This window comes from Kogia breviceps, chromosome 3 (genome assembly GCF_026419965.1).
Source record: "Kogia breviceps isolate mKogBre1 chromosome 3, mKogBre1 haplotype 1, whole genome shotgun sequence".
Taxonomy (NCBI): domain Eukaryota; kingdom Metazoa; phylum Chordata; class Mammalia; order Artiodactyla; family Physeteridae; genus Kogia; species Kogia breviceps.
The window spans coordinates 158961657-158989315 of record NC_081312.1 but is presented as its reverse complement, the minus strand read 5'-3'; the positions used below and the strand labels follow the sequence as shown (position 1 = coordinate 158989315).

At 39.9% G+C, this 27659-nt stretch overlaps 1 protein-coding gene across 4 annotated transcripts in view; it reads left to right on the top strand.

The window, feature by feature from the left end:
* Positions 1 to 27659, top strand: part of DIP2C (disco interacting protein 2 homolog C) — a 371973-nt gene that overhangs the window by 225675 nt on the left and 118639 nt on the right. For 3 of the 4 annotated variants that reach the window (XM_059056827.2, XM_059056829.2, XM_067030167.1), the window contains 4 exons: positions 9620 to 9829; positions 20322 to 20456; positions 22905 to 23024; positions 23617 to 23814. In XM_059056827.2, coding sequence (XP_058912810.1) covers positions 9620 to 9829; positions 20322 to 20456; positions 22905 to 23024; positions 23617 to 23814 — 663 coding nt within the window. The remainder of the gene's footprint in view (positions 1 to 9619; positions 9830 to 20321; positions 20457 to 22904; positions 23025 to 23616; positions 23815 to 27659) is intronic. The other variant, XM_067030168.1, reaches the window with a different exon arrangement.

Sequence of the window (27659 nt, the reverse complement as noted above, 5' to 3'; positions counted from 1 at the left end):
CATGCCTTTAAAAGTGAGAGTCCTGAGCTTTGTAAGACAAAACTTAAATAATATAAAACTTAGTTGTTTTGTTTTGTCTTAACAGATAATACCACAAATGTTCTTTATCTCAAGAATATAATATTTTAATAGGAAAGGGTGTCCTTTTTGCCAATTTCCTTCCTTTTTGTTGAGCCACAGCATGTATTTTGGACTATTTTTAAATCAGCATAATTAATATACTTAATCCTATTTAGTTTATGTTTATAATTTGCCAAAATTTATAAGTGGTGAAAAATTTTATTTTGTATGTGTTTATACAACAAACAGAATGGACTTATAAGAATAACAGGGCTTCCCTGGTGGCACAGTGGTTGAGAGTCTGCCTGCCGATGCAGGGGACACGGGTTCGTGCCCCGGTCCGGGAAGATCCCACATGCCACAGAGCGGCTGGGCCCGTGACCCATGGCCTCTGAGCCTGCACGTACGGAGCCTGTGCTCCCCAACGGGAGAGGCCGCAACAGTGAGAGGCCCGCGTACCGAAAAAAAAAAAAAAAAAAAAAAAAAAGAATAACAAACCCCACTTAAAATATATTTTAGCCAACTCTTTGGAACTAGACAGTATTCAGGGAGATGGACATTTTTCTGAGCCACTTTTTATGGGAAACGTTGAGTCTAAAGTACAAGGTGCAATGTGATTATTTGTGTATGTGCTTTTTCATATGTCGAATCCATCCTCATGAGTGTTGTTGTGTCATGCGTGATGAAAGACAAAACTTTCAGGAGAACGAACCTTGTACAGCGGTCTTCACAAAATATAAAAGAATGTTATTGGAAATGAATGTCATTTTTGGTGCAACATTTGCATTTAATTGGTTAGCATTTTCATGTACACCATATAATACATTTTGTAAACTGTCATTCAGGAGTTCTAGTAACAGTATCACATGGGATAGTTTTTTGTACAATCATAAATGCCAACACCATCATCATAAAAATTTTCATTCATAACCTATTTTGTGCTTATCAGTAGTCTGCATATTTGTAACTGTACTTGCTTGAACAAAATCGTGGCTCAGCTTCATTTTCTCTCACTCTGTTTTCCTTGGTTGCTGATAGCATTTGTTAGAACTAATTTTGTGTCCAGTTTTCTTCAGAGAATATTCCTGAAGTTTATATTCTCTGCATGAAGTGACTGGTTGCTGACTAGTATCATAGTTTCTGGGAAAGATATATGGTTAGGATTGTTGCAATGCCAGTCTTCTATAGATGAAACTTTGCTTTATTTTTCACATACAAAAATATAAGAAGAATTTGTCAGTACTTTTGCTTCCAGCCATAATGAAATAACTTAGCAGACTAACCCATACACCATAAACAATTGTAAAGCTGCACAAAACAAATGAGATGACTGCTTTTAGGCAGTGGACCTCATTCAGGGAATCAAATGAAAATATGTCAAAGAACTAAATAAAATATTATCTTAATACTTGAGCTGATCAGAGAAAGGAAAAAAATATTTTAAAAATTAATAGAAACTCTAGAAATGAAAAATATAATACAGAAATGATATTTTACTAGATCAGCTTAGCATCAGATTGGAGAAGTAGGATAAAAGAGTCTGTGAACTTGGAGAGAGATCAAGAGAAATTAACCAAACTGAAGAATGAGGAGTCAAATGATAAAAGAAAAATTAACAGAACCTCAAGCATCTGTGATACAATGTTAACATACTTATAATTGGAATCCAAGAAGGAAAAGAGAGTGAGAAAAGGGAAGAAAAACTACTTAAGGAAATAAGGGTCACAAACTTCTCAGATTGATGTAAAAAACCACCTCACAGATCCCAGAAGTTCAGTGAACACCACGCAGATTAAGTATGAAAAGAATCATCCCTAAGTTAATAATAGTCCAAGTGCTGAAATCCAAAGATTAAGAGGAAATCTTGAAAGTCATCAAAGGAAAACAGATATATTGCATACAGAAGAACAGTCATATGAATTATGAATACTTATGTGAAGATGGAGTAAAGGCCAGAAGACAATGAGAAGACATTTTTATAAAGTACCAAAAGGAAAAAACTGAAACTGTCAATTCATATTCAGTGAAAATATCCTTCATAAACGAGGGTGAAAAAAAGGCATAATGAGACACATGAAAGCTCAGAGAATGTGGTGCCAGCAGAACTGCAAACACACTAACAGATGTCATTCAGGCTGATGGGAGATGATACCAGATAAAAATTTACATCTATGAAAAGGAAAGAAGAACACTGGAAACAGTAAATAGCTGGGTAAACACAAAATTCTATGCTTTTTCTTATAATTTTCTTTAAAACAACAATTGCACAAAAGACAAGGCCGGGTGAATGGAATTATACTGTTGTATGGTTATGAAGTAGGAAGCAGAAAATGGAAAGAATGAAATGAATAGTGTCAGGTGTGATGTGAGATGGGAGAGAAAGTTTGTAGTGTCAGATTTGAAGAGCAAACAGTTACAGTATTGACCCCATATGGACCCATTGAGGATTCATATTCTTAGCCCTAAAGTAACCACTAAAAAAAAATGAGAAGAGGTATAGGTAAGAATTTAATAGAGAACATAAAGTGAAACTCTTAAAAATTATTTGGTTAATAGAAATAAAGGTGGGAAAAATCAACAGAGATTAAAATAGGAGGAATAAATGGAAAACAAATAGCAAAATGTTAGATGTAAACTTACTCGTATCAATTATTACAATAAATATAAATGGCCAAACGCCTACTTAAAAGAGATTGTCAGACTGAATAAAAAAGGAAGATACATCTATATGTTGTCTACAAGAGACACATTTGAATATAAAAACAAGAATAGTTAAAAACAAAATGATGAAAAAATATACAATGCAAACATAAAGCATAGGAAGGTGAACAAGTCTATATTAATATCAGACAAAGTAGACAGCAGGACAAAGTAGTACCAGCTATAAAGAGGAACATTGCATACTGGAAAATGAGCGATTCACCAGGAAGTTATAACAAATATTTATATACCTAAAAACAGAGCATTATAATTTATAAGGCAGAAGCTGGCATAATGAAGGGAAAAATAGAAAAAAATAAAAATTGGAGATTCTTTAAATAATCATAAGAAAGTTGTCAAAACAACACTATCAGCCAACTTGATGCAGTTGATACTTACAGAATATTATGCCCAACTATTGTGGAAAACACATTCCTTTTTAATACCATTCTTGGGGTATAATTTACATCCCATAAAAATTAGCACATTGTAAGTGTATAATTTAATGACTTGTAGTAAATATAGATTGTGCAACTATTGGTGCAGTCCAGTTTTAAAGCATTTCCATCCCCCCAGAAAGTTTCCTTGTGCCCATTTGCAGTTAATTCCCATTCTCACACCCAGACCTAGGGAGCATTTGATCTGATTTATACACCTCTAAGAATATTCTAGACATTTTGTAAATGAATTAATAAAATATATCCTTCTGTATCTTCTTTAGCGTGTGTGTGTGTGTGTGTGTGTGTGTGTGTGTGTGTGATACACGGGCCTTTCACTGTTGTGGCCTCTCCCATTGTGGAGCACAGGCTCCGGATGCACAGGCTCAGTGGCCATGGCTCACGGGCCTAGCCGCTCCGCGGCATGTGGGATCCTCCCAGACCAGGGCACAAACCCGTGTCTCCTGCATCGGCAGGTGGATTCTCAACCACCACGCCACCAGGGAAGTCCTTTAGCATGTTTTTGAGTGTCCACTTTGTAGCATCAGTAGTTCATTCATTTTTGTTGCAGAATTGTATTCTATTAGATAGATATGCCACATTTTGTTTATCCAGTCACTAGTTGATGGATATTTAGCTGTGTCCACTTTTCAGCTATTATGAATAATGCTGCTATCAACATTTATGTGCATATATTTGTGTATATATATAATTTCATTTATCTTGGGTAGATTCCTAGGAGTGGAATTCATGAGTCTTATGGTAAGTTTATGTTTGACTTTTAAGAAACTGTCACATTGTTTCCATAATGGCTATACCATGTTATATTCCAACCAGCAATGTATAAAGATTCCAGTTTCTCAGCATCCTCACCAACACTTGGTATTGTCCTTATTTTTTTTAATAGTTATTCTAGTGGATATGAAATAGTATTTCATTATGGTTTTAATTTTCATTTCCCTAATGACTAATGATGCTAAGCATCTTTTTGTGTGCTTGTTAGCCATTTGTATATATTCACTGGTGAAATGTTCCGATTTTTTGCCCATTTTTATTATTATTTTTTTAAATTTATTTTATTTATTTTTTTTTTGCGGTACGCAGCCCTCTCACTGTTGTGGCCTCTCCCGTTGCGGAGCACAGGCTCCGGACGCACAGCCTCAGCAGCCATGGCTCACGGGCCCAGCCGCTGCGCGGCACGTGGGATCTTCCCGGACCGGGGCACGAACCCGTGTCCCCTGCATTGGCAGGCGGACTCTCAACCACTGCGCCACCAGGGAAGCCCTTGCCCATTTTTAAACTGAGTTGTCTGTCTTCTCACTGGTTAAGAGTTCTTTATATAATCTGAATACAAGTTCTTTATCAGGTATACAATTTGCAAACTGTAGTTTGTCTTTTCTTAATGTTGTCTGCGGTGGAGAGAATTATGGCCCCCTCCAAAGATATCCATGTACTAATTTCTAGAACTTGTGAATATATTACCTTACATTGTAAAAAAGACTTTGCAGTTATGATTAAGTTAAGCATCTTGAGATAGGGCAGTTATCCTGGATTAACCAGGTGGTCCCACTGTAATCAAAGAAGACTCTATTCAGGCAGAGAATGATAAATACAATACTATGTAATCTCAGTCACATGTGGAATCTTAAAAAAAAAAAAAAACCTCATAGAAAAAGAGGTCAGATTTGTGGTTACCAGAGGCAGGGAGTGGTGGGAGAGGGAACTGGAGGAAGGTGAAAACTTCTTGTTATAAGTACTAGGGATGTGATGTACAATATAACTATAGTTAACACTGCTATATGATCTATGTGAAAGTTGTTAAGAGAGTAAAATTTAAGAGTTCTCATCACAAGGAAGAAATTTTTTTGTTTTTTCTATTTATTTTATAAGAGATGATGGATGCTAACTAAACTTACTATGGTAATTATTTCCTAATATATGTAAGTCAAACAATTATGCTGTACACTTTAAACTTAAACAGTGATATATATATCAATTATATTTCAATAAAACTGGAGGAAAAAAGGTCCTTAAGGAGGAGTATCAAAGTGAAAAAAAAAAAAAAAAAAGACAATGAACCAGAGGTTGGAGGGATACACTTTAAAGATCAATGAAGGGGCCATGAGCTGGTGACACAGGTGGGCTCTAAGAAGGTAGAAAAGGTAAAGGAGTGGATTCTTCTTTGAAGCCTCCAGAAGGAATAAAACCCTGCCAACACTTTGATCTTAGACTTCTGACCTCCAGAACTGTTAAGATAATAAATACGTGCAGTGTTGTAAGCCACTGAATTAGTGGTGACTTGTTATGTTACCCATAGCTTAAGAGTTTTCCATTTTGATGAAGTTCAGTTCATCAGTTATTTTATGGATTGTGCTTTGGGAAGTTTCAGAAATTTTATAGTTTTAGTTCTTTCACTTAGGCCTGTGATCCATTTTGAATTATTTTTTATTTATTGCATGAGGTAAGGATCTATGTTTTTTATTTTGGTTTGGTTTTTTGATATGTGAATATTCAGTTGCCCAGCCCATTTGTTGAAAAGATGGTCTTTTTCTCATTGAATTATCTTGGGACCTTTGTCAAAAATAAATTGACCATGACCATAAATGTAAGACTATATTTCTGGGTTCAGTTCTGTTCCATTGAAATATATGCCTGTTGTTGTGCTAATATCACTATCTTGATTACTATAACTTCACAGTAAGTTTTAGTATCAGGTAATGAAGTCCTCCATCTTCCTCAAAATTATTTTGGCTATTCTCAGGCCTTTGCATTTCCAAATAAATTTTAGAATAAGTTTTCAATTTCTTTAAAAAAAGCCTTCTGGGATTTTACTACGTATTGTCTTATTTTTTTGTTAGATATATTGCTAAGTGTTTTATCCTTTTTGATGCTGTCATGAATGGAATTGTTTTCTTTATTTCATTCCCTTATTGTTCAGTGCTAGTATCTTATAAAGATATTTCATATCTTTTTTTGGTGGTCCTGTGAATTTAAGAAGTCAGATGTATAACTATGCAACTCTTTTCACCTGCCACAGTGACAACTCATGCTAACTGATTGGATGGCTGAATTTTGACTTGTGACTAGTAGATCAACGTGTGCTTGTTCCCTGGGAGGTGGGAATAATTTGCAATCTGTCCAGCCAGAAGAGGGTGTTGCGGGAACATTGATGCCTATCTGCTTTGATAAGAGATATCTTGGTTCTCTCACTCTGTGTGTGCTTGTCCCACTGAAGAAATTCATCTTGTCCCATTGTCTTTTAGTCCTCTCAGCAGAGGCAGTCCCCATTAAAGAACTTTCTTGGAAGCTCCACTCAACAAATTTTGGTTGTCCCCCCCCCACCCCCCACTTCAAGGATAACTGGAAAATTAGCTGGGCACATTGATGACTTTGTCAATGCAAAGGTAGTTCTGGATGCTGAGAATATCTGGGTGCTGGCAGATTCAGTGTCTAGTGAGAGCCTTCTTCCTCATAGTCGTCCATGTTCTCACTGTGTCCTTACATGGCAGAAGGGGCTAACTCATTTATTAATTCAAGAATTTTTCATGTGTTCCTTAGAATTTCTACATATAAGATCATGTCATCTGTGAATAAAGACCATTTTACAACTTCCTTTCTAATCTGGATGCCTTTAATTTTTTCTTTTTCCTGTAGTTCACTGGCCAGAACCTGCTGGATAACGTTCAATACAAGTGGCAAGAGGGTACATCCTTGCCGTATTCTTATCTTAGGGGAAATGTATTCAGTCTTTTACCAGTATATACAGTGTTAGCTATGGGTTTTCATGAATACCTTTCATCAGGTTGAGGAAGTTTCCTTCCATTCCTGCATTGTTGAGAGGCTTTATCATGAGTGGGTGTTAGGTTTTGTGAAATACTTTTTCTGACTTTTAAGGTTAACATACTTTTTTTTCTCTTTATTCTACTAATATGGTATATAACAATTCATTTTTGAATGTCAAATTAACCTTAATTCATGTTCATTTGTGTAATCCTGGTTACCACTTGGTCATTTTATATGTTGCTTGATAATGTTTGCTAATATTTTTGAGGATTTTAGTGTCTATATCATGAATGATATTGTTCTATAGGTTTCTTATGAAAAGATGGGGTGGGAAATGAAAGATTGATTTGTAAAGGGGCATGAGAAAACTTTTGGGGAGGTGGTAATGTTCTGTGTGGATATACGGGTGTATACATTTCTCAGAAGTCTTAAGTCTGAGGACTTGAATAGATATTTTTCCAAAGAAGATATACAAATGGCCAATAATTACACTTAAAGATACTCAGCATCACTGATCATTAGGGAAATGCAAATCAAAATTACAAAGAGTTACAACTTCACACCCATGAGGATGGTTACTATCAAAAAAAAAAAAAAGGAACAGAAAATTACAAGTGTTGGTAAGGATGTGAAGAAATTGGAACCCTTGTGCACTCTTGGTGGAAATGAGGTGCATGGATGTGCAGCCTCTATGGAGAACAGAATGGCAGTTCCTCAAAAAATTAAAAATAGAATTTACTATATGGTCCAGTAATTCCACTTCAGAGTACATACCCAAAAGAATTTAAAGGAGACTCTCAAAGAGATATTTATATACCTATGTTCACAGCAGCATTTTTCACAACAGTGAAAACATGGAAGCAACCCAAGTGTCCACAGCAGATGAATGGATAACAACATGTGGTCTGTACATATCATGGAATGTTATTCAGCCTTAAGAAGGAAGGAAATTCTGACACATGCTGCAAAGTGGATGAACCTTGAGGACATTATGCCAAGTGAAATAAGCCAGTCACAGAAAGACAAAAGTGCGATTCCACTTACATGAGGTACTTAGAGTAGTCAGAATTACACAGAGAGAAAGTAGAGGGGTGGTTGTCAGGGGATGGGAGGGGGGGAAGGGGCAATAGAGAGTTACTGTTTAATGGGGACAGAGTTTCAGTTTTACAAGATGAAATGAGTTATGTGGATGGATGGTGGTGAAATGAGTTATGGGGAGGGTTGTCCAACATTATGAATGTATTTAATATCACTGAACTGTACACTTAAAAATGGTTAAAATGGTAAAATTTATGTTATGTGTATTTTACCACAATTTCAAAAATATTGAAAAAATTATTAGATCTGAATTCCAAAAATATAAATTTTATTTTTATGTAAATTATAATTCTAAGTTATTTTAAAAGGAAGGACAAGGGAAGAGACTCTGTTGGCCTTCTAATATTATTGTTGCTTCTGTAACAAATTTCTAATAGATAAACTTTAAAAAAATTTCTGGACGGCCTAGGTCACGTCACAATGATAATAAAATGCAGTGTAAATATCCTTTACAAATATTGCTGTGTTAAAGAAAAAGTCCTTGTAAATCAACAGTACTCCAATAAAAATTAATTTTAAAAAAAGAACAGTAACTAATACATTAGTAAGTGCTTAATAAGTATTGATGAATGAATGAGTGAATAAATAGCAAAATTAACATTTTAAAAAAAGAAAAAGTCCTGTGTCTTGATTTAGGACAAATTACCCTTTCAGTTATTCTCAGTAAATGTTCTAGAGCTACTCTCATCCTTTTTCCCTCCTGGCATCTCACATAACTCACCTATATGTATGATCCTAAATGTCATTCTTATATTGAAGTTAAAATAATAAGTATACAACAATTCGTTCTTGAAAACCTTGCTTCTAGGTGAAAAGTTATTAAATGAATACTATTTCCATTAATTTTAATGCAAAAAGTGACGTTTTTGCTCAATCCAAGATACACAGTTTTCATAGATAGCAAAATAAATCAAGTAAATAATGAAAAAAATTTATAAGGAACAAATATAAAAGTAAATGCATTTAGTTTGATCACAGAATGTAGTGTGGTGATTTACTGTCCTCCCAAAAGGAGGAGGCAGAGTATTTAGATGTCGGTTGGTAGAGAAATCCAGATCATTCATTGGGAGAAGCAGGAGGATGAGACCTGCCACACTCACATGGAACTTAAAATAGCACATGACTCAGAGAAACACCTCGGTATAAAGAAGGGCTACAGAGCATCACACTTCGAAACGCTTGAAAGTTCAGTGTCTTTTAGAAAACGCCACCTTGGCCTTCTCGCTTGGTGTCTGAGTACACAGAAAACATTTGGTTTCTCCCCCAAACTCTTGAGTGGAAGAAATTGGTGAGTATGACTTTGTCTGAGATTGTAATGTCAAAACTTTCTGTAGCATATATATGTAAGGTGTTTTGGATGAAGACTTCACTACAGTGAAAAATAATTTGTCATCTGAAAAGTGTGTAATTTTTCAAGAGTGTTCAAAGGTCGTCGATCAGTTAGTGTGGGAGGTAGGTCTGTGTTCGCAGTGTTTGGAGAGGGACTAAGCCTGCAGGGGCTTCTTTGCTGTGATACATGGCTGATCACCTCTCTCCAACAGATACCTCCTCTGGCTCAGAAGACGAAGGCTCGGTGCAGGGCGACTCCCAGGGCACCCCCACCTCCAGCCAGGGCAGCATCAACATGGAGCACTGGATCAGCCAGGCCATCCACGGCTCCACCACCTCCACCACCTCCTCCTCTTCCACCCAGAGTGGGGGGAGCGGCGCCGCCCACAGGCTGGCTGACGTCATGGCTCAGACGCACCTAGGTGAGTGCCCTGCTGGGCAGTCGTCTGCGTTATTCTCATTGTCCTTACGTCTGAGTGGCTGCTGAGTAACCCTGCCCTTTTTATTTTGGAATTTCTCTGTTTGCGCATCTCGGCCATGGAATCCATCTGAGGGACAGAACAGAGCCCCACTCCCACTTCTGGGCTGCTTTGTTGAGTTGGTTTTACTGTTTTGTGAAACCCTTGGTTTTACTATTCTTTACATCCCAGACGTCTCCTACAGCTATAATTTCAGGAGTTTTCTGCTTGTAGAGGAATGTGTTCTTGTTCATTAGAGAAACTTGCAGCCGTATCTGGTTACATGCTTTCTTCTCCTCATGCTAAAATATGCTCCTAAATGAAATTTTAATTATGCTAATAAACAAGGCTGGGGACTTCAGAGTGAGTTTGCCCTTACTTTGGAAGTCACTTAGGAAGGGGAGGCTTTCATCACTACTGCTTATATGGTTTTCTGCCATAGGCATTCAGATTTCTGGGGTGGTTCACGTTACTTTGTGTGTAGGTTCCATGATACATGGGATCCTCTGTATTTAAAAAAGTACAGAGTTAGGAAGCATTGGTAAGATGTTTGGAAATAGTGTAAAACAGGAAATGAAGTGAGAATTATTAGAGGAAAGGAGCATATTGGATGAGCAGGGGGCTGTGTGGAGGGGGTGAGTAAGGGTCCTGTTTCTCTGCCTGCACCCTAGCCCCCCACTCACTGTGCCACATTCATCTGGTGTGGGAGGCGCAGCATGAGGTCCAGATCTGTCTGATCCATTTTCAGCTGTGGATTGAGATTTTTAAACATTTCAATAAAAATTTATTCGCAAAGTAAATTATTTGCTTTGAATGTGGTGCCAAGATGGTTCAGTATGTTCTCCATTCAAATGGGGTGGACCAGGGTCAGCCGCGTCCAGGGATGTGGAAGCTGCACTTCCCTGTGCAGTGGTTGATCATCGAGCACAGGGCAGGTACACGGCGTCCTCCCACATCTATCCTCTTATCCGAAAATTCCACGTTTAGAAAATAGGTAAGTGAAATGAATGAATGAAATACTCTGCCAGCTTCTCAGACTCACAAAGTATTTCTAGATTATTGGCTACTTGACAGAGTCAGAGGAATTCCGAACTGACTTCTCAGGACTTGGCCCCAGTGGCACTTGCTCAGCATGAAGTTGAGGTTAAAAGCAACAGCCTTTTCAGAATCAGCAGTGAGACTGGTTGTCTACCAGCAGGACACAGGCAGCCGGTCGGGGAGCGCTGGGTCTGGTCCCAGTTCTCACGTTAACAGCTGCTGGCTTCTCCCGAAGTCAGTATTTCCTGCTCTAGTTTTTTAGTGGGAAGAAAAGGAACGATAATGTCTTTCCTTTGTACCCATTGCGAGTAAAAAGGAGAAAATAGGAAAATTCTCCACAGTTTTCAAAGTAACACTCACATGTAAAGTAGTAGTTTTATATTTCAGTTTAAAATGTTCAGGAACATACACTGGTTAATGTGTAATGAGAACCTCTATTTGAAATCATAGATAAATATTAAACAGAAATTTGTATGACCATTAAAGATTTTTAGATGCTAAAATTTCTTCCTGTGTGTTTTGGAACCTGAGATAGCCCTGAGGCTCAGTCAGTGTGCTTTGTCTGGCAGCCACCTGGGTAGGGGAGACGTGGAACTCCCCCCACCTCTGCCCCTCGCTCTTACCTTAGGAATGTGTGTTTTCTGATTGAGTACACTTTGAAGGAAATATCAAGAATCTTACCAAGAGAGACACATAATTTTGAACAGATTACTCCCTGCATTTGTTTCTCCCTTTATGTAGTTAGTTACATGTGGAATATTGGAGGAAATTATAGCATGGAGAATTAAATTTATCCAAACTATAAAAGGTTGCGTTACTCAGGTACGTTAAGTCTCAGTGTAACCTAAATATAGCTTTTCAGTGTGTGACATTTCAGTAATTTCTAATTTGGCACATAGATAAGTTCCTAGAGTATCCAGGAATTTTCTGTAAATATGAAAAAAATTTTTTGAGAGAAAGCAGTGGCAAAATAATAAAATAAGAAAAAGAGAATTAAAATATTTTACTCCTGTGGCAAAAGCAAAAGAAGTAAAAAGTCAGAATTGGCAGTGTTCAACCTTTTGTTGAGGCCATCAGAAGCCTACAAATAAGAAAATATTGTGTGTATGTCTCTGTTTTAAGGAATTTAGGGTCAAATAAACCACCAACTTGTAGTACCTCTGGTCCCTCAAGGTGAAGTACTTGGATAGAGTCTGTAGAAACCTCTTTTGCCCAAAGGGTTGAAGAAAGACAAGCAGTTAAAGACCATGAAGAGGCTGTCACAAGTGGATGGTACTTCTGCTTTGTGGTTTTTGGAATGAAATCCTGCATCCTTGTGGGTCCATCCTGACAACATGACAGGGACACCGCACGTGCATCTCCTATCAGGCTGGCTTAACATACCATGCGGTCCCCGTCCAGGTGGTTTTTCCTCCTATGGCTCTGCTTGTTGTTATTCACACTTAAAACACTGACAATGAGGGCTCAAGATGTTCCCCATCCTGAGATGCTAAGGCCTGAGATGTGCACATTTGTGACACAAGAAGATGGACGTGCCGTGTGACGGCTCCCTGCAGCTCAGACAGAACAGGGCCTGCACATCATGAAGGGCCCCCTCTCCACAATGACAGAGAACCAGAAGGTGTTTATTCAGAACCTCTGTGCATGTCATGTTCTTAAGACAGTTGTAAAGGAAAGGATCAACACCTCTAAAATTTTTTATCATTATCAAAAGTCAAGGAGCATAATTTAGAGTAACCAGGAGAATTAAAGCAACACTTTGAAACTTCAAGAGGTATATTTGTAAAAGGTACTAGAGTAACATAGGAATTAGTAAGCTACATAGAAATGGAGAAACTGAAGGGAAACTATTAATACATTTCTAGATTAAGAAATAAGAACAAAGCATAATAGATAACGTTGTATATTCAGAATCAAAATTTGTATATTCAGGAAATTAAAGAGACTTCTACATGAGCTGTTCTCTTATTTTGTAGCTCCAGATGTATAGGTAAGGTCTGTGTCACCCTTTGTAACGGACACATCTGTGATGTTATCACATTCGGGTTTCATCTGCATGTGTTGGGAGTGTATTGTCACTAGCCAGATATTCATAGAAGTTATTGCCATTTCCAGACTATCTTAGAATTCATCAGCATGAATGCCGCTTTTGGTGTGTGAGGTTTGTATCAGCAAGGAAATTCTCATCAGGTTTCTTGCATCTGATCCTGGTAAGCAGATAGATGTGCCCCCCATGTGCTTGATGCATAGTTAGCCTGGAGCCTGGCAGCTGATGTCTGAACCTAGATTCTGGTGTTCTAGGGAATTTGTTCAGAGGGCTGCATAGCCACCGTTGTGATAAATTACCCTAATTTATTTATGTTTAATCATCCACAGTATCAAAGAATTCTTTTATAATCTCTTTATCAATACTTTTCAGATATTTACAGTTTTAAAATATTAACTACACACCGAGGATGGTGATATTAGCAAAGCCTGCACACTTGGGGCTGGGGTCTCCCTCCTATACCCTCCCCTCCCCTCCTGGCTGGGGCATCCCTGCAGCTAGAGCTTCACGATTTGAAGTCAGGGTCAGTGAATTTTTCCAGGAAAGGACCAGAGAGTGGATATTAGGCTTTGTGGGCCATGCAGTCCCTGTGGCCGCTGCTGAATTCCGCTGGCTCAAGAGCAGAAGACAGTGCGTGAACTATAGGCATGGCTGTGCCCCCACAAAACTTCATTTATAAACGCAGCTGATAGACCACGCTGTGAGCCATGGTTTGCCAACTCCTGTTTTAGAGAGTTTTAATCCACGCTATTGAAAAAATAAGCAGGAAAAGAAAATTTGCATTAGGTAAAAAACAAGGCTGATGAGACTCTTCTATCAATTACTGCGTGTTTCTTGTGGCTCTTTGGGTGACACAGTACTAAAAGAGAGAGGGATCTCTCACTGGCTGACATGACTGTGGGAATTTTTAGTTAGGTCCTAGGTCTGGCTTCTAATCCTGCATTGTCTTGCTCAGTTTGTAATAAAGCTGAGATCTGCACAGATACTGAAATTGAGTGAATGTCACCATGGATCTTTTTCTGTCCCCTTGTCAAACATCTTTAACCACTGATCCTTTTCCAGCTGAGATGTTCCCATGTCTTTCTCCATTCATTTTTTGCTATGTTTCCTTTTCTGGGGAAGAAATCTCCTTCTTTCCAAGGCTCATCTTTTCATTCTGGATTCTGGCTCCTCCCAAATCTGCTAGCTCAGCTCTTTTCTCATTTGTATCTTAGCTTCACCCATCGGTGAACCGGAGCTTTGGCTGTGATGATCACTCATTCCCTCCTCTCCCGGCCTGCACCACACCCTGGTTCTCCTTCCCCCTCTGTCCTTTCCTCTCCTCTAGTGGCTCCTCTCCCCACCCTGTCTCCCTGTGTTCTTGCCCATTTCATCCACCCCCACAGTTTTCGAGACCATCTGCTCTTTCACGACCTTCAGATCTGTACTTCCTTCACCTGTACACATTTCAGAGTGCCTCTTGACCCTGCACCTCAGCCCTGCGCTGTGTCCCCAGGTCGGCTCGTCTGACAAGGTCCTGCACTCCCAGGAGCGGGCTCCAGACCTCGCGGTCCTTGGCTCCTCCTTCCACAGACCAGCAGAGTCCCTGTTGGGTAGTGTTTGGCTACCCTGTGTCTTGCAGGCTTCCTTCCTCTCCATTACTGCTCCCAGGACCCTGCATCCAGGCACCTCATCTCCCATCTCAGTGCTGCAGCCCCTTCCAGCCTCATATCTGTCCTGTTCATATTGTCCTTGTTGCCCTGTTGATATTGTTAGGGCACAGATCTGCTCCGGTTTCTTGCCTCCAAAAATGCTTTGGGATTTTTGCCACTCGAAACTGATTTTGTTTATTTGGATTTTATACTTAGAATCAAAGTAATGATTTTTGACCCACAAGTATCCTAACCCTTCATCCAGTGCCTGCTGGATGCTGCAGGAATACCTTGGAGCCTGCTGTTCACACGTTGGTGCACACAACCAACCGAATAGAAAGATGTCTATTCAGTTCTTCTCTTTCTCCCAGTGTTCAAATGCAGTCATTTACACTTAATGCCATGAGTTTCACAGATTCTTTCTTGGAACTCATGAGAGGAAAGGATTCCCACGCAAGGGGAGAAATGGCAGAGCAGGAGCCTTTGGGCCTGAGAGTGAGGATCGCAGTGTCACCGTCACTGCAGAATGTCACAGTGTAGTGTCGCTGTGCCCTCAGACTTGGTGAGGAGCAAGTAGCAGCACTCTTGTTCCACAGGTGAGAAGACCCAGGCTTAGGAAGGTGGATGTGATGCCAAGGGCACCCAGCTAGTGAGTGGTCAGCAGGAGCCAGACCTCCTATCTGTCGGGTGTAGGAGCACCTGCTCGTGACACTCCACTCTTGCTCCCTCCTCAGTGTCTGTGTTCCAGCTTGGCCCTGCTCGTTAAAAACAGAACAAGAGCTCCTTGCAGACAGAAATGCAATTAAACTTTTCATAAACAGTAAAAGTTCCAGCATCTCCATCACAGTCCTACTGGGTCTGTGGTCTGAGCCCTTCAGCATGAATTTGAATTTGCAGATATAAAAGTCAAGAAGCTATTGTCTGAAGTTAAAGATTTCTGTTCTGATACTAGAACATCCCGAGATTTGTCTAATGGTAACTATCCCATCTTTATGGATTTTTGTGGCATAAATGTGGGAGGGAGGTCGTTCCAGTTCTGAGAACCTGTGTAATGCTTCTAAAGTCAACCTCTGAGAGCCTTGGCTGAGAGAAATGTTTGAATATAGAACCACTGAGCCCTTTCTAACTATCTCTAGGTTTAGTCTGCAAATTTGAAAAGCAACTGTGAATCGCCATTAGCAGTATCACACACACTCTCACAGGTAACCAGAGTATACTGTTCCATCCCTGAGTGATTATTAAAGGATTAAGGAGGTAAATCCTCACTTATATTGTCATGCATCAATATGACACATGGGTGAGACACCAGTAGAGCTCTTCTGTTGGGGGCTTCTGTCAGAGCCAGGGAGGTTGGACATTCCTGGGGAAACCAAGGAGGAAGTCCTGCTCTTCTCATGAGCTGTGTGTGGAAGATGTGTCGGTGCAGTTGGGCAGCTGAGCAGCATCTCCAGCAGCCAAGCTGGATGCTCTGCCGTGAGGCCAGCTCCTTCCCTCAGCATCGTTGCAGATGACTTTCACCACCTGTCACCTCCATATTTTCATTGAGGAACCTGGTTTTCTGCTGCCATGTGGAGGGCACAGCCATGTCATCTTAGGAAGCCAGGGAAGCTGGGTGAACGGGTGGTCTGAGGGCCTGTATCGCTTTCTGCTCAGTGACTGTGGAGGTTGGGTGGACCGTAGGAGACACAGGAGGGGCCTTGTTGATGGATGGAAGGCTGGGTCCCTCTGAACTCGTCTCTCCTTATCTATCGTCAGTTAGTGGACCACGAGCATGTTGCTTTCTACATGTGAAAACCAGATTTCCTCTTTTTCTTCTCTTAATTTAGAAGTTATTTGGGGACTGAAAAATAACAGGCTGGGAGGTAGGATCTCTGATCACTGATCCCTGAGGTTCCCAGTCATATAGTTAGAATTAAAGAAAGGTGCTTTTCAGTGGTGTGAGAACCAGAAGCATGTTATCTCTAGTCGTCAAGTGCTCCAGTGTATTCATTCTTATGTTCATTCATTCTTTGAACTTTCACTCCAACATTTGCTGAGTGCAAACGACATGAGCTGGGTGTTGTACAACTTCAGCATCTGAGGAGGACATAGGAGTTGGACTGAGCTGGATGCCTGCAAGAGCAGGAGATGAGGAAGGAGTTGGTTCAAGGAAGCAGGGAATTTCCAACGCAGAGCTGAGCAGAAAGACCAGCTAGTAACCTGAAATGGTCATGGCCCAAACAGCTGTCCAAAACGGGTGGATAGTTGGCAAGAGTAACAGACTAAAATCCGGAGTGGGAGGGGGATGCAGTGATATGGGACCCCTGGTATTGATGGCTCCAAAACAGCAGATACTGTCATGGAAGATGGGTGAATTACACTTCCCTCCCACTTGCCCCTTGTGCCTTGATTCCAGATTCTTAAGGAACCCATGTCAGCAGCTGGGAGCAAAAGCCATAGAGGAGTGAATGAGACAGGACCCACCTGTCAGGGAGCAGATGCAAAGGTGTCACAGTAGCTCTGGGACAGTCACAGTGGAGGTGACACCTGATAGGTGGCTGGAAGGTTGGCCGCCATTTTTCTGTTGATTTTGAAGGTATTGGGAAATTGATCTAAGGAACAGTGGGTCATCCGGCTCAGAAGATACGAACCCGCTCTGATGAGAGTTCTTAATCTTCGAAGTGCACCTGTTGCATATGGACCTGATTGGCCTCATGTCTGGGGCTGATGAGCACCTTAGACCTTTGACCCTGCACCTTCAACCAGACCCTACTTTTTCTGACCCGTCAGCAAGTGTTTCTTGAGCATCTGTTACATAAAAAGGTCTTTTCAATACTCGCAAAAGATAGGTAACAGAGTTAAATACTTGCAGTCCTGATGTTTATTAAAATAAAATAGGGCACCATGTATCACTGCAATGGAAGAATGTTCTCTGGCTTCCTAACAGAAGCCCGCTGCTGGGCTTATAATCCTACAGTGACAGCATATGTGGGGAGTTTGAAAGGGATGGGGAGAGGAGCTAACATAAATTTGGAAAGCACTTTGAAGTCATGCAGCTGTCACTGTTCCTATTTTTTAATCACCAGATGTATTGGAATGGTTATTTTTCCCAACTTCAAAGTGGAAGTGAGTACGTCTGCTGCCCAACACAAAGACTCATTGGCTGTCACCAATGATGCAGCTACAGCGTAACGTAAACACAAGTAAACCTGAGTAAATGGAACGCAGTGAACTTACATTTTAGCTGCTTTTGTTTTATGTGGCTAATTTGAAATGTTGCTCATCATACATTGGCATCTATTATATTTTTGTGTGAAATATGGGGCCCCAGGGAGTTAACTGCTCAGCCATGGAGAATTAGATCATTTTGAAACATGAAATAAAGTCTGTTTGGCAAAAGCACAGGTAGAGGAGATGAGAAGAATGAATGCAGTGTTTGAAATATTAAAGTGGTCATTTGAATGGTCCTCTTCTCTCCCTTTTGCTCTTCCCCTCAGTGATCTGATAAAGCATGCCAGCCGCACCCTCCTCCCTCTCACAGGTACTCTTTTCCTGGGCTAAGATCTAAGAAATTGCCCTTAAGGGTGTGTGTCACTTGGCTCAGGCAGCCATAACAAAGTACCTTAAACAGGGCTTAAACAAGAGACATTCAGTGGCTCACAATCCTGGAGGCTGTAAGTCTGAGCTCATGATGTTGACAGTTTCTCTTGAGGCCTCTTTCCTGGGCGTGTAGACAGCCATCTTCTCTGGGCATCTCTGTCCTCATCTCTTCTTATAAGGCACCAGTCAGATTGAATTAGGGCCCATCCTAGTGGCTTTGTTTTGCCTTAATCATCTCTTTAAAGACCTCCATCTCCAAACACAGTCACCTTCTGAGGTCCTGGAGATTAGGACTCCAACATGTGAATTTTGAGGAGACGTAGTTCAGTCCATAACAGGCTGGACACTCCTGGAACAGGGAGATGAGAAATGGGGAGCTGGACTCTCTGCTGATGGCCTGTGTTTAGGGCCTGATGCCGATTGTTATCTTCACAGAGATCTCCAGGCTCAGACCCTGGAAGAGTAATTGTTGGTGCAGAGGGCTGCCCATGTGTTCCTCTCCTGGCATGTCTTTCTGTATGCCTGGTGACGCCAATGCTTGTATCTGTTTATCTACGTAATCCCCGCTGTAACTCAGAGGTAGGCATTGTCATTGTCACGCCCTTTTACAGGATGGGGAACTGAAGCATAGGAAGGTCAGTAACCGGTCCCAGGTGCTCAGCTCTGAGACGTGGACCTGAGGACCAGTTGGACAACTGCTGGCGGCCCGGCAGTTGCTGGCAGCCCCCGTGCACATTTCCATACACTTACTGGTCAGTGTGCCTAGGACTGAGGGTCTCCCGAGTCCAAGAACCTGCATTGGTCACGCTGGTTGCTATGTTTGAAGCTTGCTTAGGAATTCAGATTAATATTCCTTGGCCTCAAGTCTCACTCAGTGTAATGTCCCTTAACATACCCAGGCTCACTGACACAGACGTCAGTCTTTACTTCTGACGGATTGGGTACTTGCCAATCTGCCTACTTGTTAAAATTACCTGCACCTTCAAATGAGTACCCGTGGGCTTCTCAAGGTCATTTCTAGACTTCAGAACGGCTAAAATTTGAGTCCCCGACATGTATGTTCCCAGCGGAGTGGACAGGCCACGCCCTGGCTTCTAGTTTAGCGCAGTCTGTAAACAGCGTCCTTTATGTGATCTCTTTGGTGCTCTGTTTTTCCTCATTCTTGTGCTTTATTTTAGTGATTTCACAGTTTAAACTGGCCCTCACGTGTAGTGCCAAGGTGGGCAGTGTACAGAGGAGAAAGGCCTTCCAGTACCTGCTCCCCTTTTAACATCATAAAGTATTGTGTTTCTATCACATGGAACTATAGAATCTTGACAAGTTTCTATCTAGTAAGGATTAACAAATCAAAATTAATAGTATAATACTCATTATTAGAACTTAGTATATATAAAATGACATGGACATTCTCATTTGACATGCTCTCCTTAATGTCTTATTTAATAAATACAAAACATGCTTTACCCATTTAACCGTTTAAGTGCTTAACTTTATCATCAAATAATGTTATGGGGAAGGCCTGCTGTTATGTTTCATTGTGCAGAACACGGCACCCCATACACATTAGATGTAAACAGGTGTTTTTTGAATGACTGGACTGTTCAGTATTATTCATGCTAAAACAAATAATAAAATAGCTACTATTTCCTAAATGTTCACCTTCTATCAAGAAATGTTCTAAGTACTTTACATATGTTAACTCATTTAATCTACCCAACAAGGAGGTAGTTGCCATTATTCCCATTTGATGGATGAAGAAACCAAGGTATAGAGATCAGGATGCTTCCAAGGTCTCAAGAATTTGCAGAACTGGGATTCAAACCCCAGGCTCTCTGCATCTAAAGCTTGAGCTCTTAACTGCCTCTACTATGACTGACAAGAAAATTACTCTTTTATGAACACATAACTTACAGTGTCTTTTTCCTTTGGCCAGTTGAAGACATTATTTTAATTAAAGTGCTACAGTGATTCATTGATGTGGCACCTGTAGTGATGTTATTATTGTGAAGATCATCTTTATGCTGAGATTTTTGTAGTAATTTTTCATTCAGAACGTTTTTCTCTTCTTAGGATGTGGCATTTTTGAAACCTTATTGCTTACGTAGCCTTCAGAATAACTGTATCATGATAACCAGAAAACTTAAAATTTGCTTCTTTACAGAAAATCACTCTGCACCTCCCGATGTAACCACTTACACCTCAGAACACTCAATACAAGTAGAAAGGCCGCAGGGCTCTACGACGTCAAGAACAGCCCCAAAGTATGGCAATGCCGAGCTCATGGAGACTGGCGATGGTATGTCTTCCAGCAAGTTTTTCCTCCTATGTAAATTCTAAGTTCTGCTAACGTGCTTTCTGTGCCCTGACTGTATGTGTTTCTTCTAGTGACACAGTCGGCTCATCAACTCATCAGGTTCTTTATGAGCCTCCCTAGAAGTTGGCATAGTTACAGGAAGTGCAGACTATCTCCAAGGGGGCCAAGAGTTATTCCTTGTAGGAAAAATGTCAACGTTGTAGGAATTTTGTCATGAGAAAAAAAATATTTGATAAAATTCTGATGTTTTTGCCAATGAATAATGTTGATTCCACAATGAGAAAATTAGTGCAGGTGTTAAGACTGTGAATGGTTACTTGGAAGGGCAAGATGGAGCTAAACACAACCAAAATAATGGACAGAGATGGGCAGAATGGTGCTTTAGACTTTGGAAGAAAGACGGTCCTTTTTCCTCCATGTTGGAAAAAGTATTGGTGATTTGATAAATACAGCCATTCGGGTTCTCTCTTCTTCCTTCAGTCATTCATCTTGGTATGCTCTAACATATTCCTGTTACCCATCCTAAAGTGACAGACTTGAACATGAACTTCATGCTGTATTCTGCTTTCCTTGACCTTCCGGAGTCATGAAAGTTAGACTGGAACCCGATGGTGATATAAAGTGTTATTTTCTTGGAAGATGGCCAAAATAGCCTCTGTGTGCCATCCATCCCACTATGCTTGTGTCTGTGACACTGTGACTCGGGGTTGATGAGGAGACCTGGACCCAGCCTCTAACAGGCAGATGCCTTTTCACTGTGGTCAGAGCCCAAGGTCGCTGGGTTCTGAGTTCTCTGTTAGTACATTTGAAGTCACTCCAGTTTCCAGAATGATTGGTTTTCCTGGAATGCTTCTCAGTATCAAGGTTTGCTTTAGTCCTCTACTAAGTTCATTGTTTATTGAATTGGTCATTACTGTTATTCTTGTCATTACCATTTTAGTAACTTTGTTGTCTTTGAAGTTCATCATCTTCACCTGCTCCCCCAAATAAATTCATCTATTGTCCAGTCCAGTGCTATGATGGTGTCTCGTACCAGAACCACATGGGGAACTTGTTGGAAAACAGATTCTGGGACACACCCGAGACCTAACACATCAGAAGCTCTGGGCTGGGTCCTAGGATGATTTGTGTGTGTTCTAAATTAAGCTGGAGCACCAGTGACCTTGTGAAATGATCTCTGATTCATCCAAACCAGATTAACTGGGACTATTTAATGGGGAAATTTTGTGTTTAGCTATTGAGAATTCTGGGTTGTATATTTTTATGTATTTTCAAGATTGTAAAATATTTAATGTCTCAATTCTGAAAGTGCCCATAGAGAGTTTTGAGACTATCTATTTAAAATGGTTTTTATTTGATAGAAAAATTTCCTTGAATTCTGTCATACTCGTTCCAAAAGCTGAGTTCTGTTCTTGTGACACTGTGCCGTGGAGGAAGGGCTTTGCCTCGGTCAGTATGGGAAAGACCCTCTCTGGTCGTGGTTCTTCTGTCTGAGAGCTGTGAAGGTGCCAGGCCTTTGTATTTACCAGGTTCAGGTTTCCAAGCACCTTTCAGCAGGAATGAAATCTGTCTGCAGAGAGTGCATGTGATCCAGTTACGGATTCAGCATCTTGGTGCTCCATTTTTTCAGTTATTTGGGTTATGTAAATTTTTTTTCATTTCATGCCTTTTTCATTGGTCATTTCACGTATTCAGTTTTGAAAACGATGTCACATTTATTGTCATGAGAAATGTATTATAAGATTGGGTCTGTTTTTCTCAGTACACATGGATAAATATATGTAAGTTCTGTATTATATCAGAAACTGAATTTAGAGACTTTTAATTGCTGTGCTTCTAGAATGCATTGCCTAAATGTTCACTCAGGAGAGTGGGTCTGAAAGGCATATAGGAGGGACTTGGCCATTACCTGCAAGAGGACAAGGCCTGCCAGCGGCACTTGTAGAACCTGAGTCCCCTTACTTTCAGGGGCGGCAACTAGAGGCCGAGCACAGGTGGTCTCGGGAGATTGGGACTTGGGGAGGGTCTCACTGCTTAATCAGCTCTCTGACCCTCAAGGACACAGGGGACCCTGAGACGGTATTAATAAGGAGATGACAGACCATGTTTTAGGAATAGAGGCGGGACCGAGCCCAGGCCATTGTCCAGAGTTTCTCCCAAGGTCACCAGAGCAGGACAGTTCACAGTGTAAAAGGGAATCATTTCTGCTACATCTTTATCCTCTCTTGAGGCTTCCTAGCAAGGTCACATGCTAAGTCCGTCCACCTCAGAATGTTCTCATTGAGCAGCAGTCGTCTTAGGTGACACTGAGGGGCTCCCAGCCCTGAGATGGGGCAGGGTGTGCTGTCACAGCTGTTTTTACTGTGGCTGCTTGTTTACACTGGTTCATGCTCACAGTCAGTCCACCTGCCCCATGGTTCTGTTTTTCAGGAGTGCCTGTAAGTAGCCGGGTATCAGCAAAAATCCAGCAGCTTGTCAATACCCTCAAACGACCCAAACGACCACCATTGCGGGAATTCTTCGTCGATGACTTTGAAGAACTGCTGGAAGGTGAAAGAGTCCGTTCCTACCCGCTTGTCCAGTGTTTCTGTGACCCTGTAGAGTATAGTGTTTTTCTACCAAGGCTGTTTGACTTTTTAAGAACAGTAATCTTGGTGTTCCTGGGAAGACAGGGATCCTGCCTAGAAACTGTAGGTACCATTCCCCAAGGTCCCTTTAAAGATATGCCAGTCCCGGCACAGTTGGGTTGATACCATTTGTGTGTCACTCTCAGCAGAATGCGATTTTGTCCCGTGAGCCAGACCTCTTTCTAAGGACTCCTTGAGGCTGCAGGAATGCTGGTATGGCATGTTAAAGTGCATAGTTTTACTTGTCAGTTTATAAGTGCATTCAGGTCTCCCTAAGTTCCACATCCTGACATTGCCTTGGAAATTGTAAGAATTAAGTGCTTTTGTTACATCCATGAGGCTCATGTGTCGGTCATGGCTCTAATTCTAGAAAAACACCTGTGCATGTTTCCTGTCCTCTAATAAATTTCTAACTCAAGTGTAAGTCTTCTAGCTTCCTTAAGAGGAATAAAAAAGTGATTGTGCTAATATGGATGTGTTTTTCTTGAAAACCTTTTGTGTTCAAATGTATTTAGTTCAACAACCAGATCCAAACCAGCCAAAGCCAGAGGGAGCCCAAATGTTGGCGATGCGTGGGGAACAGCTGGGTGTGGTTACAAATTGGCCCCCATCTTTAGAAGCAGCGTTACAGCGATGGGGGACCATCTCACCAAAGGCCCCGTGCTTGACCACGATGGACACGAATGGGAAACCTCTGTACATCCTCACTTACGGTAATCCTGTGAGGCTTATCCACCTTCTGTTTGCTTGTGCCTGCACACAACTGTCACTTTCAGGGTAGCCGATTCATATTTGTGTTGCCTTACGTTTCTAATACAGAAATAAATGGAACCTGAAAGGAAATATTATAGGAAAATTATTTGATTTGAATATGAAAAGTTACTATTTGTTAAATGTTTTTGAGTAAAAACCAGAAAGTGATATAAAAAATTAGTGATTATAACTCTAATAAGATGTTAGATTTTACCTCTTGGAATGTATATTAAATAATGCTTTCAAGAAGGATTGGTAGTTAAAGAATGTATATCAGAACTCGTTGACATGTGTCACTCAGAAGAAACAGAATCTGTTTCCAAAGTGCTTTTTCAGAAAGCAAGAGAAACAAACTTTTCCTTAATTCTTTATTCAGCACCATTAATGCAGTCCATAAACTTGGAAATAGTTAACTGTACCAGAGAGATTCCTTTCTCTTTGCTCCACGGATAAGAGGTGGAGAAAGCAAATTTTCAGGTCATTTTCACACTCTCTGCTACAGCTTTGCAAAGAAACAAGCTTCATAACAAAAATACCAAAATGGCTTATATTATGTCTGCATGTGTGAGGTTAGATTACCTTCTTTTAACTTTCAGTTTTGTTTTTATGATGATAATGCTCTTCTAATTGCAGGTAGGAAAGAAAGTGTTTTCTCCATTAACAATGGAGGTCAAGAGCCAGGTGTTAAGTGTTATAGCCCAGGCTTTTAGTGGGTGTGGGGCCCGTGAGGCACCTACTGTGCTTCAGTCATTATCCTGTGCATCTCATGGAAGGAAATGGAATTTAGGAACATAAGTTTTCATAGTCTCTTTTTTTTTTTTTTCTTGCTTTGTTGGGAAATTCTGAGTGGATAAAGGGTATTTCATCCATCATGAGGCATAAGATTCATTTTTTTAAAGTTATACTCTTGGAAATAGATTTTAGTCAGTCAGAAAGACAGAGGACTTTCCTGTCTGACCTTCATCTCTTGCCAGATTCAGCCATGGAGCTGATTGTGTACTGTTTTCCAAGCATCATTTATTGAAAGACTGTCTGTCCTTATCCCTTTCTTGGCTCCTTTGTCATAAATTAGTTGACATACATGTGTAGGTTTATTTTTGGGGCTATTCTGTTTCATTGATCTGTGTATGTGTTTTTGTGCCAGTATCATACAGTTTTTCATTACTGGTAGTTTTGTAATGTCAGGGAGCATGATGTCTCTAGCTTTTTCTTTCTCAAGTTGGCTTTGGCTATTTGGGATCCTTCATGTTTTCATACAAATTTTAGAATTGTTTGTTCTATTTCTGTGAAAAATGCCATTGGAATTTTGATAAGGATTGCATTGAATCTATAGGTTGCTTTGGGTAGTACAGGCATTTTAACGATATTAATTCTTCTGATCCACAAGTAGAGAATATCTATTTATTTGTGTCATCTTTAATTTCTTTCACTAAAGTCATAATTTTTAATGTGCACGTCTTTTACCTCCTTGATTAAATTCATTCCTAGGTATTTTATTCCTTTTGATGCAGTTGTAAATGGGATTGTTTTCTTGATTTCTCTTACTGATAGATTATTATTAGTGTATGGACAGAACAGTTTTCTGTGTATTGATATTGTATCTGCTACTTTACTGAATTCATTTATTACTCTGTTTTTCTGTATAGTCTTTCAGTTTGTCTATATATAATGCCATGTTATCTGCAAGTAGTGACAGTTTTTCTTCTTCCTTTCCAGTTTGGATGCTTTTTATTTCTTTTTCTTGCCTTATTATTCTGGCTAGGATTTACAATGCTATGTTGAATAAGCATGGCAAAAGTGTCTTATTCCTGAATCTTAGAGGAAAAGCTTCCAGCTTTTTACTGTTGAGTATGCTGTTAGCTCTGAGCTTGTAAACATATGACTTTTATTTTGTTGAAAATTTTTATCATAAATGGATGTTGAATTTTGTCAAATGTTTTTTCTGCATCTGCTGAGATGATCATATGATTTTTATCCTTCATTATGTTATTAATGTGCTGTGTCACATTCATTGATTTGCAGATGTTGAACCATCCTTGCATCTCTGGAATAAATCCCACTTGATCATGGTGTATGAGCATTTTAACATACTATTAAATTTGGTTTGCTAGTATTTTGTTGAAGATTTATGCATCTGTGTTCTTCAGGCCTGTAATTTTCTTTTCTCATGGTGTCCTTATCTTGTTTTGATATCAGGGTAATGCAGGCCTTGTAAAATGAGTTTGGAAATGCTTTCTCATCTTTTGTTTTTTGGAAGAACTTGAGAAGGATTGGTATTAATTCTTCTTTGAATGTTTGGTAGAATACACCAGTGAAGCTATGTAGTCCTGGACTTTTGTTTGTGGAGAGGGTTTTGGTTACTGATTCAACCTCCTTACTAGTAAACGGTCTGTTTAGATTTTCTGTTTTTTCATCATTCAGTCTTGGAAGGTTGTATGTTTCTAGGAATTTATTTCTTCGAGGTTGTCCAGTTTGTTGGTATGTAATAGTTCATAGTAATCTCTTATGATCATTTATATTTCTTTAATACCAATTGTAATGTCTCTCATTTCTGATTTTATTTATGAGTCCTTTTTTTTTCCCTGGGTGAGTCTAGCCAAAGGTTTGTTCATTTTGTTTATCTTTTTAAAGAACCAGCTGTTCATTTCATTGATCTTTTCTATTGTCTTTTTAATCTCTATTTAATTTATTTCCACTCTGATCTTTGTCATGTTCTTCCTTCTACTAACTTTGGGCCTCATTTGTTCTTCTTTTTCTAGTTACTTGAGATGTAAAGTTAGGTTGAGATTTTTCTTGTTTCTCAAGGTAGACGTTTATCTGTGAACTTCCCTCTTAGAATTGCTTTTGCTGTATCCCATAAGTTTTAGTATGTTATATTTTCATTTTCATTTGTCTCAAGGTGTTTTTTACTTTCTCTTTTGATTTCTTTGTTTCGTTGGTTGTTGGATAGCATGTTTTTTAATCTCCACATACATGTAAATTTATCAGTTCTCATAATTGATTTCTAGTTTAATAACACTGTGGTCAGAAAAGATGCTCAATATGATTTCAGTCTTCTTAAATTTAAGACTCGTTTTGTGGCCTAAGATATGATCTATCCTGGAGAATGTTCCATATGAGCTTGAGAAGTATGTGTATTCTGCTGCTTTTCGATAGAATGTTCTTTATATATCTATTAAATCTATCTGGTGTAATATATAATTTAAGGCTGATGTTTCCTTATTGATTTTCTGTCTGGCTGGTCTGTTCATTGATGTAAATGGGGTATTAAAATCCCCCACTGTTATTACATTGCTGTTGTTTCCCTCTTTATGTCTGTTAATGTTTGCTTTATATATTTAGGTGCTTCTATATTGGGTGCATAAATATAAACAAATGTTATATTTGCTTGTTGGATTTACCCTTTATCATTACATAATGTCCTTTGTCTCGTTACAGTCTTTGTTTTAAAGTTGATTTTATCTGTTATAAGTGTAGCTACCCCAGCTTTCTTTTGGTTTCCATTTACATGGAATATCTTTTTCTATCTGTTCACTTTCATTTTCTGTGTGTCTTTATACATGAAGTGAGTCTATTGTAGAAGTATGTAGATGAGTCTTGTGTTGTTGGGTTTTTTTTTGTTTGTTTGTTTTTTTTGCCGTATGCGGGCCTCTCACTGTTGTGGCCTCTCCCGTTGTGGAGCACAGCGCACAGGCCTAGCGGCCATGGCTCACGGGCTTAGTTGCTCCGCAGCATGTGGGATCTTCCCGGACCAGGGCACGAACCCGTGTCTCCTACATTGGCAGGCGGATTCTCAACCACTGTG